Source organism: Myotis yumanensis, unplaced genomic scaffold (genome assembly GCF_028538775.1).
Source record: "Myotis yumanensis isolate MYYU_CA2020_CCGP unplaced genomic scaffold, mMyoYum1.0.hap1 SCAF_16, whole genome shotgun sequence".
NCBI lineage: Eukaryota > Metazoa > Chordata > Mammalia > Chiroptera > Vespertilionidae > Myotis > Myotis yumanensis.
In genome coordinates, this window is record NW_027223767.1 from 21,793,526 (window position 1) to 21,806,787 (window position 13,262).

The 13,262-nt window shown below is 51.1% G+C and overlaps 1 protein-coding gene across 1 annotated transcript; it reads right to left on the reverse strand.

The window, feature by feature from the left end:
- Positions 1–344: 344 nt before the first annotated feature.
- LOC138993885 (galectin-9B-like) lies at positions 345–13,219 on the reverse strand. Its single transcript, XM_070393346.1, has 7 exons — positions 13,062–13,219; positions 9,272–9,375; positions 5,105–5,306; positions 4,215–4,325; positions 3,123–3,218; positions 1,456–1,491; positions 345–594 (listed from the first exon to the last, which is right to left on the reverse strand). Exons 1-7 carry the CDS (start codon positions 13,098–13,100, stop codon positions 586–588), a joined length of 597 nt encoding a protein of 198 aa, XP_070249447.1. The 5' UTR covers positions 13,101–13,219; the 3' UTR covers positions 345–585.
- Between the last annotated feature and the right edge of the window lie 43 nt (positions 13,220–13,262).

The following is a 13,262-nucleotide window of genomic DNA, read 5'->3' on the forward strand; positions in this document are numbered from 1 at the left end:
CACACCCTGAAACAAGTGCTGACCGTGGTTAGGGGAGGTTAGGAACACTGAAGAAAAGAAGTGCTAGTTCATAGACTAAACAGTACATTAGACATGTACTGTATAAAAGAAAGGTTAAAACAGGGAATCATCTGCGGACCTGGAATGAATTAGTTCAATTTACATTGTGTCTAATGGGAAAATGGATTTGGTTTGTTAATAAATCGCTATTCCAACAGCCTTCCAGAATGATTTAAGTTTGAGAACCGAGCTTCTACTGTATTAGTATTTATACCTGTTAGAAAGAGGCAAAGACCCAATTCAGAGGTCTGGGTAGAACACAAAACATACTCGGGAGCCAGGCAGCAAGGCAAACATCTTTACTTCTATGCAGAAGGGTGCGCACACATGGTCTGGAAGCCCGTGCACACCCAGCAGGGGGTCTACTCAGCTTTATAATCCCCGATGCAAGTAACCTATCCCTTCCTCTTGATTGGAGCTCAGGTGCACAGTCTTTCTTGATTGGCTAATTCAGAGGAAGGGGTTGGCCTTTGCTGTTTCAAGATGGTGGCCCCCAGGGGGGATGGAGGAAGCCATGGGGGGGGATTAAGGATTCTGTTGAAAAGAGATCAGGTATTCAGTGTGGGCTTGCACCTGCCCCCAGGCCCCCACGCACTCTAGAGAGGATGCTCCAGTGTGAGGCTTCCGCCCCTGGATTCTCCCATTCTCCTTCCCTCTCCTGTCAGCCTTGGTGCATCTTCCTGCCATCATCCCAGACCCCAACATGGCCACCTGCCCTCAGCCTCTCCACAGGCAGCTCCACTAACTGCAGGGCTCCCGGCTGACTTGTACCAGCAGCAGGGAGCGGGGTTGTGCGCTGACTGGAGCTTGCAGACTTACAGGGCACATGTGTCCAGGGATGATCTTTTGCATTTGGAAGAAAGAAATGGTTAAAAACCTGCTCTCACCAGCATGAAGACTGCCATCTGCCACCAGAGGGCACCACTTAACATACACCCTCTCAGCAGCTGCCAGTGGGGAACCCTCTCAGTAGCCCAGACCAGACTCTGAAAATTGCAGGGTAGAGGTGTTTCTCCTCTTAAGGGGGTGAGGTAGGGGCAGAAGTTCCCTCTGGAGAGGAATGTGGCTTCATTTGTGGCCTGATGGCCTGTCTTCCTTCTCAGGGGAATTTCTCTAGAATAGTTTCACTTTGCAGGAGGAAGTAACTGCAGGCAGTGGTGTCCATAGAATGGCAGGGGCTCCGGCAATTCAGCTTGTTTCCCAACATCAACCCAGCCAACCACCCCTACTCCCCCAAACACTTCCCCACCACTATCAGGAGGGTGGCCCTAGGGTCTGGCCTCAGCTAGGCCAGTCGCCCTGTGGCAGAGGCCTGATGCCTGGCCCTGCCTCCTCCTTTTAACCCACAGGAAGAACCACAGTGAAAGGTTTCCAAAGAGAGAGCAAGAGACTTACAATGGGAGCTGCAATGGCCTGCAAGTAACTTGGAGGCTGAAGGGGACGAAAAATAAAAATGCTGGTTAATATTGGTGCCACTTGACGGGGAGATGACAGCCGAAACGGTGGTAAGAAATGCCACCCAGACTCACACTCACTTCCTTCCTGCTCCCAAGCAAGCCTCCCTGAGCCCGTGGTGCCCAGATGCTCACCCACCATCCCAGGTAACTATGGTTAAGAACAGGGAGGGGGCGGGTGGAGGAGAGGGGACATCCCGCCGGCTCCTCTAGAGAGCGAGAAGGATGAGTCTGACATAGAACATACAGCTCACCTCAGCTCCCAGAGGCAAAACCATTACTTGCCGTGTCCTATTTCACCAGGAGGGTGAAAACTAGTATTTAGTGAGGCCTACTGTGTGCCAAGCTCTGGCTTCAGCACTTTATGAGGGAGGCATCCTTAGCTTCAGTTCTGCTCAGTGAGAGAACAGGCTCAGAGAGGTTAAGCACCTTGCCCAAGCCTGTCCAGGTAGCAAGTGATCAAATACAAAATGGTACCCGTTGTGTCTGGTTGTTTCAGCGTACCCCGTCCACCCAAGGCCAGGGCCAAAGTCAGGCTGCCCTGCAAAGGCTCCCTGGAGCTCCTCCATCCTTAAGTCAGTGTGGCAGGTGGCAGGAGCCCACCATGCACCGTGATGGGCCACAGGAAGCTGGGTAGGGAGACACCCTTGGCTTTGCCCCCACTGCTCAAGTGGCCAAGGAAGGGCCAGGCCCCGCTCCTTTTCCTGCCTGAGACCCCTCCCTGCCCAGCAGACTGGTCTTCTTGCCCTGACTGGTTTCCCCTTCTACTGACGGTGCAAACCACATCCCTCATTCATTGACCCAGTCCCTACTGCACTCCAGGCACTGTGCAAAGTGCTGGGGATACACAGAGGGACAAGTCAGAATTCCAAGCTCATGGGTTTGGGCAAGGACAGGTGGAGTGACGGAGGCAGACATGTAAATACAGTTACAACAGGACATGGTGCCTGGTGTGCATAGAGTTGTAAAATGTCCATTGAGACAGGGAGGCGGTTGGGCATCCAGCATCCTGCCAGGCAGGGAGCCACATTGAAGCAGAGCATTGAAGGGCTGGGATGAGGTTTCAAAGGGTCCTTTCGGCTCCAGGACAGCAGATGCAAAAGTGTGGTGGCCGGAAGGAGCCTGGAGTGAGCAGTGGAGGTTGATGGAGGGTCTTCATGGGTAAAGTGGGAGGCCGGCAGGTGGGCTGGGCAAGACCTGGGAGGATTCTGCTCCTCCAGCTGGGGAGCTGGAGCTTTATTTGAGTCTGGGGCCTTTAAGAGATTTAAGCATGAAGAGGATGAGATAAGATTTGCTTATATGACTGTTACTGTGGTAGTGGGTGGGTGTGAGGGTGGTTAAGGGTTAGGGGATGGCGGCTTGGACCAAGGCAGTTGCTTCAGGAAGAAGAGGCGTTGGTGCCCTGGTGGGACATTAAGCGGGAGAGGGTAGGACCAAGGATGCCTCCCAGGTCTTGGGCCTGGGTGCCTGGTGGATGGAGATAGGGAACCTTGGTTGGTCATGATGGGGCTTAGATGCCCTGGCTGCCTGCTGGCTGGAAGTTCCTCTCTCAGAACCCTGTCCTTCCGGCTGACTGCTCAGCCTCCCAGGTTTCCATGTTCAACTCACTTTTGGTTTCCACTCTTTGGACTCAGTTGAGTCACAGGGACTGGGGTAGGACTGCACCTCAGAGATCATCCTCTGGAGAGAGGATGCACAGGTGTCCTGTTAAAACAAAAGGCGTCATGGAGTGAAGAGAAGCTTTAATGAGTCAAGGAAGAGTGGAAAGGCAGGGGCCCAGACAAGAGGGAGAAAGCCAGGCAGGCAGGGAAAGAGTAGGAGAGAGGGAGAGAATCAGAGATGGGAACAAAGAGAGAGGAGCTCATATTTGTTGATTGTGTGCTTTTCCCATCTCAGGAGCACACTTAAATACCGAAGTGAAAAAACATCTCCACTCCAGGCGCGTAGGGCCCTGTGGGAATATGGGGCAGGCATACCCCAATATTCCTACTTTTCACAAAAAGCAAGATATTCAGATTTCCACCTGACCTGGAAAATTTTAGGTAAAATACACATAAAATTTACCACCTTCACCATTTTCACGAGGATAGTGGAGGGGCATTCAGTGCCTTCACACTGTTGTGCAGCCATCACCAGCATCAGCTCCACAATGCAAACCTGCTCCTGACCTTGTAGATGTTGGCAACACATTCAAAAATGGGAAAACACAGAGAGAGTCCAGTAGACCCTGGTGTGGGCCCATGTGGGCTATTTCGTGACCTCTGACACGTATCACCTCATTGAGCCCACACATACCTCCTGGGGAGGCTGTGGCTATGCCCCTTGCACAGATGAGGAAACTGACGCTGGGAGAGGCAGACTCACTGTGTGAGATCCCACAGCTGATGACAATGGCAGAGCTGGGATCTGAGCTAGATTTGGTGTGATTCCCAAGCTGGTTCTTTCTGGGACCACATGGCCTCCTAACAGGGCTGGGAGTACAGAGTGACAGATAAGAGGGGAGGGAGTCAGGTTGAGGCAGGTGCTCTGGACAGAGACAGTGACACAGGAAGAGCGGGATGGGGGAGCCAAAGGTGTGTCCCTAGAGTCACCTGAGTGAGAGATTGGCTGGAACATTTGGACCCACCCAGCAGGCCTAGGCATAGCTAGACTTGCCCCTGCACCCAGACGGTGGGACAAGTGCCAGATGGACAATCTAACCTTGATGTTGATCTGTGTCACCTCCACACCACCGATGAAGGAGATGGTGTCCACGCGGTGGAAGGGCACGCGGTGTATGTACTTTGTAAAGTCCTTTCCATTCACCTTGACCTGTCAACAGGAGTACATAGTCCAGGAGAGGGATCCCTGATCAGGGCAGGGAGCACACCTGAGCAGTAGGACCCCTGCTTCTACAAATTAAGGCCTGTCTGGTTTTCACCTCCATCCCCTGTAGGTGCGGCCCAGCCTTCAGAGCTGCTCCAGGTACAGGAACACACATGTGATCCAAAGTGCAGCCAAACCCAGACACCACTTGGCTCTAGTTTTGGCTTCTGAGTTCTTGCTTGTTTATTGCTCTAGGTTTGTCTTTCTCAGCTCACCTGGGATGCCATTTCAATATGCGCATTTAAATGTCCATCAAGTGCTCATGGGAGCAGAGGAGAGGCCACCTCAGGGTGCACACTGAGGCCTGTGAGCATCCCGTTCACACAGAGAAGCACAGACACGGCCATCCCTGTCCCCGGGCCCAGCAGCACTGCTCTCCTGCAAGAGCAATGACTACACCATGCAGCCCTGAGCCGCCCCTGGGCCTGCAGAAGGGCTGCCACAGCATCACCGAAAACAAATGCTGTCTAGGACCTGGAGCGGACAAGGCTGCAGCAGAGGATGGAAGTCACCTGGGACCCGAGGCCAAAGAGCAGGTGGGGACTCACCCAGCTCTTATTTCCTGGTCACAGAAGCAAGAGGTGCTCTGTATGTGCAGGTGCAGGTGTGTAAGGTCCTCTTATCTGTATAATGGCATTGCCTGGGTAATTATTTGCAGGCCTTTCTCCCTGCCCGATTGGGCAGGGGGATGGGCAGCGGGAGGGAGGGAGGAGAATCCTGCTCACCTGGAATCCAGAGTTCTCCACCAGGAAGCTGATCTCAAAAGGAATTCCCATCTGGAAGGGATTTATCATCATCCTCTCCTCCGGCCCCCAGCGTCCTTTCTGCTTGGTGTTACAGACCACATACCCGCCATCTTCAAACCGAGGGTTGAAGTGGAAGGCAATGTCATTGTCACTGAAGCCCGTCTGAAAGTTCACCTGAAAGCTAGGTAGACAAAAATCAGACAGCGTTCTGGTTTATTCCCAATGGTAGGAGCAGGAGGGCCCGGGGCCTCTGACTTCCATGTGTGCCTGGCAACTTGCATACAACCTGGGTGGCAGGTGGCACCCATCCCCCTGTGCTGCCTTCCTTTGTGTTTACCTAATCTGCACTTAGTGTGTTTTGTGTAATTACTGCATTTTTCCCTTTCCAGCGTGACTTTCCAGAAATAAGCAGGAACTGGGTAAAGAACAATGTGGACTCGAGCCTCAGGAAGCATGGGTCTTGGAAACTGATTTCACATTTGCATGAAGATGCAAATCCAGGAACATGCCCAGAAGCAAGAGCCTCTCATGCCCGGTGGGCACTGGTTAGAGGCCAGCCCACGGCTGCTCAGTTGGGAAGGAAGAGAACAAATGGAGAGAACATGTGACATTCATGGACTTTACCTACAAAGACATTATTGAACAGGGGAGGCATGGGATGAATATTGGCTCTCCAGGCACTAGAACTTTCAGTACATGTGCCTGGACCTCATCGGAGGTTGGTGTGTATCCCAACCTGTTAGATATTGGGGTGAACCTGAAACACACCACCCTGGTGTCAATGCACCCAGGGCGGTGCTGACTCCCTTCCTTTGAGGATGATTAATGAGGTGTTCAGGAAGTCTTCACAAAAGTAAATTTTCATTCCTTCCTCAGAAGGAAGCCCTTGCCTCAAAACTTCCTTTGGGAAGAGCTATGGCTCTAAGGCAGGGGTGGGCAAACTTTTTGACTCGAGGGCCACAATGGGTTCTTAAACTGGACCGGAGGGCCGGAACAAAAGCATGGATGGAGTGTTTGTGTGAACTAATATAAATTCAAAGTAAACATCATTACTTAAAAGGGTACGGTCTTTTTTTTTTTTTTAGTTTTATTCATTTCATACGGGCCGGATCCGGCCCGCGGGCTGCAGTTTGCCCACGGCTGCTCTAAGGTGAGGAATTAGAACAAAAGAACCTTCCCAGGAGCCAGGCTCATGAAAGGGGCACAATACATGTTTGTTCTGCCCTTTCCCAGGCACATGTCCTAAAACCAGTCCCAATCCAAGGAGTCACTGTCTACTCCAAGCCTTCCCCCAACTCAGCAGGAGCATGGTTCATAGCCTGCTTCTTGGAGTCATTCTGGTGTCCCCAATTAATGCAAAGCACTCAGGGAAGCCCCCCACCTGCTTTGGTGTCTTCTGCATCTCCCACAGGGCTAAGGTCTGAACCAAGCCCAGAGGTGGCCCTAGGTAGACATTCTATTCAATTCCTGAAGAGCCCCACCCAAGTCAGTCAAGAGCCCCTCACCGGACACCACCTGGGCCTCAGCAGAGGGCAGCCAGGGCTGCTGGAGTATTACAGGGCTCTTGTACATCTGGGGAGTTGTACAATTTCTGCCCTGTTCCCGGAAGTCCCCTCTTGGGTGGGAAACAGTGCTGAGATGTTTGTATTTTGAAATGACTTAGTATTTTCCCGGAAGGAATTTGAAACAGAAGGAGATCAAATTACATTTGAGCCCTAGCCAGTTTGGCTCAGTGGATAAAGCATTGGCCTGGAGACTGAAGGCTCCCAGTTTCAATTGGAGTCAAGGGCACATGCCTGGGTTGTGGGCGCAGTCCTCAGTAGGGGGCATGCAGGAGGCAGCAGATCAATGATTCTCTCTCATCGTTGATGTTTCTATCTATCTCTCTTCTCTCCCTTCCCCCTCTGAAATCAATACAAATATATTTTTTAAAAATTACATTTGATGGCAAATTTAAATATTTTAAATACAACCAAGATTAGTTTACCCAGCAAAGCTATCATTTAGAATTGAAGATCAGAATAAGAGCTTTACAGACAAGAAAAAACTAAAGGAGTTCATCACCAACAAACCAATATTACAAGAAATGTTGAAGGGAATTCTTTAAGAAGAGGGGAAAAAAAGATAAAAATAATATGAACCATGAAATGGCAATAAATACATATCCACCAAAAATTGAATCTAAAAATCTAAATAAATTAGAAGAAATCTAATGAACAAAATAAACTGATGAATAAAATAGAATCAGAGGCATAGAAACATGGAACGGACTGATGAATCTCAGAGAGGGATCAGGAAGAGATTAGCCAAACACCTTATATGCATATATGCATTAACTATGGACACAAATAATCATGTGGTGAAAGCTTGGGTGGGGTGGGAACTGGATGGGGGGGTGGCAATAGTGGGGGTAAAAGAGGAACATCTTTAATACTTTCAACAAAAAGATTTTTTTCTAATATATTATTTGATTTTTTACAGAGAGGAAGGGAGAGGGATAGAGAGTTAGAATCATCGATGAGAGCGAAGCATCGATCAGCTGCCTCCTGCACATCCCCTACTGGGGATGTGCCCACAACCAAGGTACATGCCCTTGACTGGAATCGAACCTGGGACCCTTCAGTCCCTAGGCTGATGCTCTATCCACTGAGCCAAACCAGCCAGGCAACAAAAATATTTTTTAAAAAACAAATGGGACTACATCAAAATAAAAAGCTTCTGTACAGCAAAAGAAATCATCAACAAAACAACAAGAGAGCCCACTGCATGGGAGAACATATTTGTCAATGTTATATCCAACAAGGGTTTAACCTCCAAAATTTATAGGGAACTCATACAACTTAACAAAAGGAAGATAAACAATCCAATCAAAAAATGGGCAAAGGACCTAAATAGACACTTTTCCAAAGTGGACATACAGAAGGCCAAGAGACATATAAAAACATGCTCAAAGTCACTAATCATCAGGAAGATGCAAATCAAAACAACAATGAGATACCATCTCACATCTGTCAGAATGGTTATCAACAAATCAACAAAGGACAAGTGCTGGTATTTCTGAAGCCCATCTGACATGTATCTCCACATGAGCATGCGGAGAAAAAGGAACGCTTGTGCCCTGCTGGTGGAAATGCAAACTGGTGCAGCCTCTGTGGGAAACAGTATGGAGTTTCCTCAAAACATTAAAAATGGAACTCCCATTTGACCCAGTGATCCCACTTCTAGGAATATATCCCAAGAAACTAGAAACACCAAGCAGAATGGATATATGCACCCCTATGTTCCTGGCAGCACAATTTACAATAGCTAAAATTTGAAAACAGCCTAAGTGCCTGTTAGCAGATGAGTGGATTAGAAAACGGTGGTACATCTACACAATGGAATACTACGCTGCTGTAAAAAAGAAAGAACTCTTACCATTGGCAACAGCATGGGTGGACCTGGAGAGCATTATGCTAAGCAAAAAGCCAGTCGGAGAAAGATAAATATCACATGATCCCACTAATTTGTGGAATATAATGAACAACATAAATTGATGAACAAAAATAGATCCAGAGACATAGAAGCATCAAACAGACCGTCAAACCTCAAAGGGAACACAGGGGAGGAAGTAGGAGGAAGAGATCAACCAAAGGACTTGTATGTACGCATATAAGCATAACCAATGGACACAGACAGTAGGGGGGTGAGGGCATGTGCAGGGGGTTGGGGGCGACTAGGGAGAGGTTATTGGAGGGAAAAGAAGACATGTGTAATACTGTAAACAATAAAGATTTTAAATTAAGAAATATAGAGATAAAAATAGATTTCCACATCAGTCAAATGAGGGCTTCGATGTGAATGAAGGCCGTTATGGAAAATAAAGGAGGCATCATTTTTGCATCTCTGGGTCTTCCTGAGCAAAATTCAATCCTTGCCCATGATCTGCCCCGGGGCTGGCCTTAGACTATGAGCTCCCTGTGTTTATGGGGAATCTCTGTTCATGGTGTCCAGATTCTCCTGGCAGAGGGCAGGGGTTCCATGCAGTGTTGGCAGGGGCCAGGCCCTACACATCCAGCATCCCCTGAGCCAGGCACAGGCAGCTTGGAGCAGACAGTTGACATGGTTTGCTAACGGTCAAGGCTGGAGAGAAACAACACTAGGCACCTGGTTCCATAGGACTGAAGAAACATCCCTTTGACAATGATCTGATGTCCATACTGGAGGTTGTACCGGACACCCCCTTGTGTGTGCCTAGAGAAGGGGATGACCTGCAGGGAGAAGAAGGCAGTCAGTTAGGGTCCTGCTCCTTCTGTCCGTTTCCTCTGGCACTTGCTATTGGCTGGCCTGGTGTATCAGGCAATGTCCCAGGGCCGGATACAGCTGTAAATTGGGCATATGGAGTCTCAGTGTCATGGATCTTCCCACCTGTGAGGAAGTGGACCTGAATCCAGGGAGTTACACCTTCATTCTGAGACTGATAAGGAGACCCTGGCTCTGAGACAATGTAACCCAGACTGACCTCTCTTAAGGGGAAGTAGCAGCTTTCAAGAGGAGGAAGTAGCATGAACATGGCCCTGAGAGGGGAAGAAACCAGCCTAGTGAGATGGGCTGGGGGACCACAGGCCAGGCTCTTCGCAAAGGAACCAGGGCCCTGGTTGAAAACTCAGAAACCCAAGGGACCAAAGAGGCCAGCAGCCTATTCTAAAGGATAAACTTTCTGCTCCCTGAGAAGGCCAAGAAGAAGGCATCCTCCTGCCCACCTTACCATAGAACGGTGGGGATCATGACCTTTGCCCTCCCAGCCACCTCGGGTAGCACTTGGATGCTCTGTATCCTCTCCTGCTCCTGCTCCCCAGTCCCTCCCCAGGCCCTAGGCAACCTCCGAGGCCCTAGTGAGGTGTCTGCACTCCTCCTCGGCCCCATAGAGCCCGTTTTGTCAAATCCCTTCCCCAGCCACTTGAAAGGACAATGGTTATGGTGAGGCTTGCATCGTTTTAGAGCCAGGCATCATCCAGGTTTGGAGCCTAATTCTCTTGCTCGTTTCCTGGGTGACCTCAGGAAGCTTATGTCACCTCTTTTGCCTCAGTTTCCTCATCTGTAACATAGGGATACATCATGATTCCCAAAGTGGGCGCTACCGCCCCCTGGTGGGCGCTGCAGCGATCCAGGGGGGCGGTGATGGCCACAGGTGCATTTGTTTTAACTTTTTTTGTATTACCTTTCTATTCTGAGTTCAATAAATAGTTTCATAATTGCAAAATTCAAGGTTTCTAATTTACACCTTTCTTTACTATATTTTACGAAAAAGGTAGAAACATTAATACATATATCTTTCTGTTTAATTGCTATTAAAATTTAAAAAAAATTAATTTCCAGGGGGCGCTGAGTAATATTTTTTCTGGAAAGGGGGGGGTAGGCCGAATAAGTTTGGGAACCACTGGGATACATCTTACCTTTGGTGTAAGATCAATGAGTTAGTGAGAAAAGGGTTGGGGTAGAGACTGGCACATAGTCGGTGTCTCTACCACACCCTTCCTTCTTGGTCTCTCTGAGCAAAATTCCACATTGGTTTTTCATGACTTTTAAACTAACCTCCAGGGTGCCTTTTATCTGATGTGCTCTTAACCTGCATTAACCTGGGAGATACCTTTCAGCTCCTAGTCAATCTTCACATTTCTCCAGTAGCTAACGTCTTCTCTAACTTCTCCTTTAAGCCAGCTCCCTACAGAACTGAAATGCTTATAGGAGCCAGGCAGGTGATGTGTAGGAGGGAGAGTGTCAGGTAGGGGCAATAGAGAGTGGCAGAGACCATGACAAAGTAGACACCATCTCTCTCATCTAAAGGGACAGCGTCCTCTCACCTCTAACCTGGACGAATGAATTAATTTAGATGGATTAACCCCTCTGTGGGTCAGAGCTTGCTCTCAGCTCCTGGCCAGGCCTGGAGGCTGAGGACTCTTTCCTCCTCTACCTCTCTGGAGGCCCAGTGTCCCCAGCGGGCACCCAGCCACAGCTGGCACAGGGGGCTCACTGCAGGGCCAGCGGGAGCCTTCCAGGCAAAGAGGCTGCTGCCCCAAGGGTTCTGAGGTGCTTCTGGACCCATTTCCCTGGCTGTTCCTAGTTGTCCTGGCAACAGCCCTGGCCATTATCAGGGCCACCCCTACAGATGGGGAGACTGAGCACAGAAGGTCTGGTAACTTGCCCAAAGCCATCCAGCTGGTCAGTAATAGGGTGGGGTTGGGTCCCAGCACCCATGCTGTGAAGCCCCACACAGGCTGCTTCTCAGGATGAAGCACAGACCTCCTGGCTCCTGGCTCCCTGAGGGCTTCCCCCACCAAACAGCCAGTCCTGTCCTGGGTGTGGTTCCAGCTTCCACCCTGGCCTCTGAGGAGGCGGGGCCAGATGAGGCCGGCGGGGCTTGGCAAGGAATGGGGCTGAGGGCACCCCCCCCCGCCCCCCCCCCCCCCCCCCCCCCCCCCCCCCGAGCAGACCCTCCTGGTGTTCAGCTGGTCCTCAGAACAGCCAGGCCGGGGGCTCTTCCTGGCACACGCTGGAGGAAGAGGGAGGTGAATGCTGACTGATGGAAATCACTGGTCCCCCAGGAGAGAGTGACCACGTGGGGTGGATGGGCTCTCCTCCCGCCTCTGGCGGCTACACCCACCCCCTTCCTGTTTGTACTCCAGGCGCTGTTGGAACTCTGCCACACAAGCAGGATTTTCATTCTAATTTGAAACAGCTGGCATTTGAATCCAAGGTCTGAAAAGTAAAAATCAGTCACCAAGATAAGAAAATGGAGTGCCTGAAAGGAGGCTGGGATCTCCCATTTTACAATGAGCCTAAGGGGACACGCTCTCACCCTGAATCCACCCGCCTTCCCCACACCCCACCCAGGAAGGGCTCTCTCACTCCTCCTCTGGGCCCTCAGGAAACTGTTTACCGAGGCCGGGAGAGGCTTCCACGGGCCGGTCCAGGGCACAGTGACCTCCTGGGCCTGGGGCTGCCACCTGCCTGCCTTCCCCCATTACTGCTCTCCCTGTGGGCGCCTCCCCTTCTCGGGTAAATCAAGGCACCCTCCTCCCCGACCATCTGGGACGTCTGGGAAGTGGCCTCGACGCCTCTGAGCCACAGGTTCCCATGGATGGCGTGGGGATAATAAAGCTCAGAGGGTTACACACAGCCACCCAGACAGGCCCACACATGTGGCCAAAAGGTGGGAAAGGCAGCCCTTTGCCTCCCACACTGCAGGGCAGCCCCCTCCTCTCTCACTCTCCAGAGGGCCCCCTGCACACACCCTGGACCTGTCCCTGATAACTCACCCCCCAGGGAACAGACCCCCCTCAGGAGGTCTTCCCTGCTGCCCCCAGACTCCTAATCATGCTCAACACTTCAAAATTCCCCACCGCGTGCCAGGCACCACTCAAACACCCTAGATATGCTACCTGCATTCTTACCCCAATCCTGGGGGGCAGCTCAAGGATTACCCCAATATTACAGATGTGGAAACTGAGGCCCAGAGAGCTAACAGTAGCTCGCCTGAGGTCACCAAGCTAGGAAACGGCTGAACCCATGGAGGCCATCTCCTAAGTCAGTGCCCAAGCCGGGCTGCTGGGCTCCCTGGGAAGTCCTGCTGGCCTCCCCTTTCATTCCAAAAAAGCCCCACTCTCCCAGGGCTGACCTGTGCCCTTCTCCCCTCAGCACCCAGGACAGGACGGGCGCCCAGAGGGAGCTCTGCCACCATCTGTGCAATGCCCCAATGCGGGTGATTATCATCTCTCGGTCCTGAGAGGCAGGTGAGACCGGCCTGGGGTAGAGGTTGTGTCAGAATTGTCCCATCGGGCATTTCTGCCCCCACCCCGCACCCACTGCCACCCCAGCCTGGTTTCCTCAGAGAACCAGAGCGGCTTTCTTGGCTCAGCCCTGTACCATCGCCTGTGCCCACTGCCTGGGAACTCACTGGGTTCACGACGGAAAGCTGGTCGCAGATTAGGGCCATCTGTCCACCACCTCTGTGGTCCCGGCTGCTTCTCACACCAGCCGGGCAGTTCCCTTCACTGGGAAGGACTTTACAAGAAACAGAAAACAAAGTCACATGGCAGTTATTCAACGGGGAGGAGCCAGGAGCAAGAGGACAAGGATTCAGGGAAAGAGAAACTGA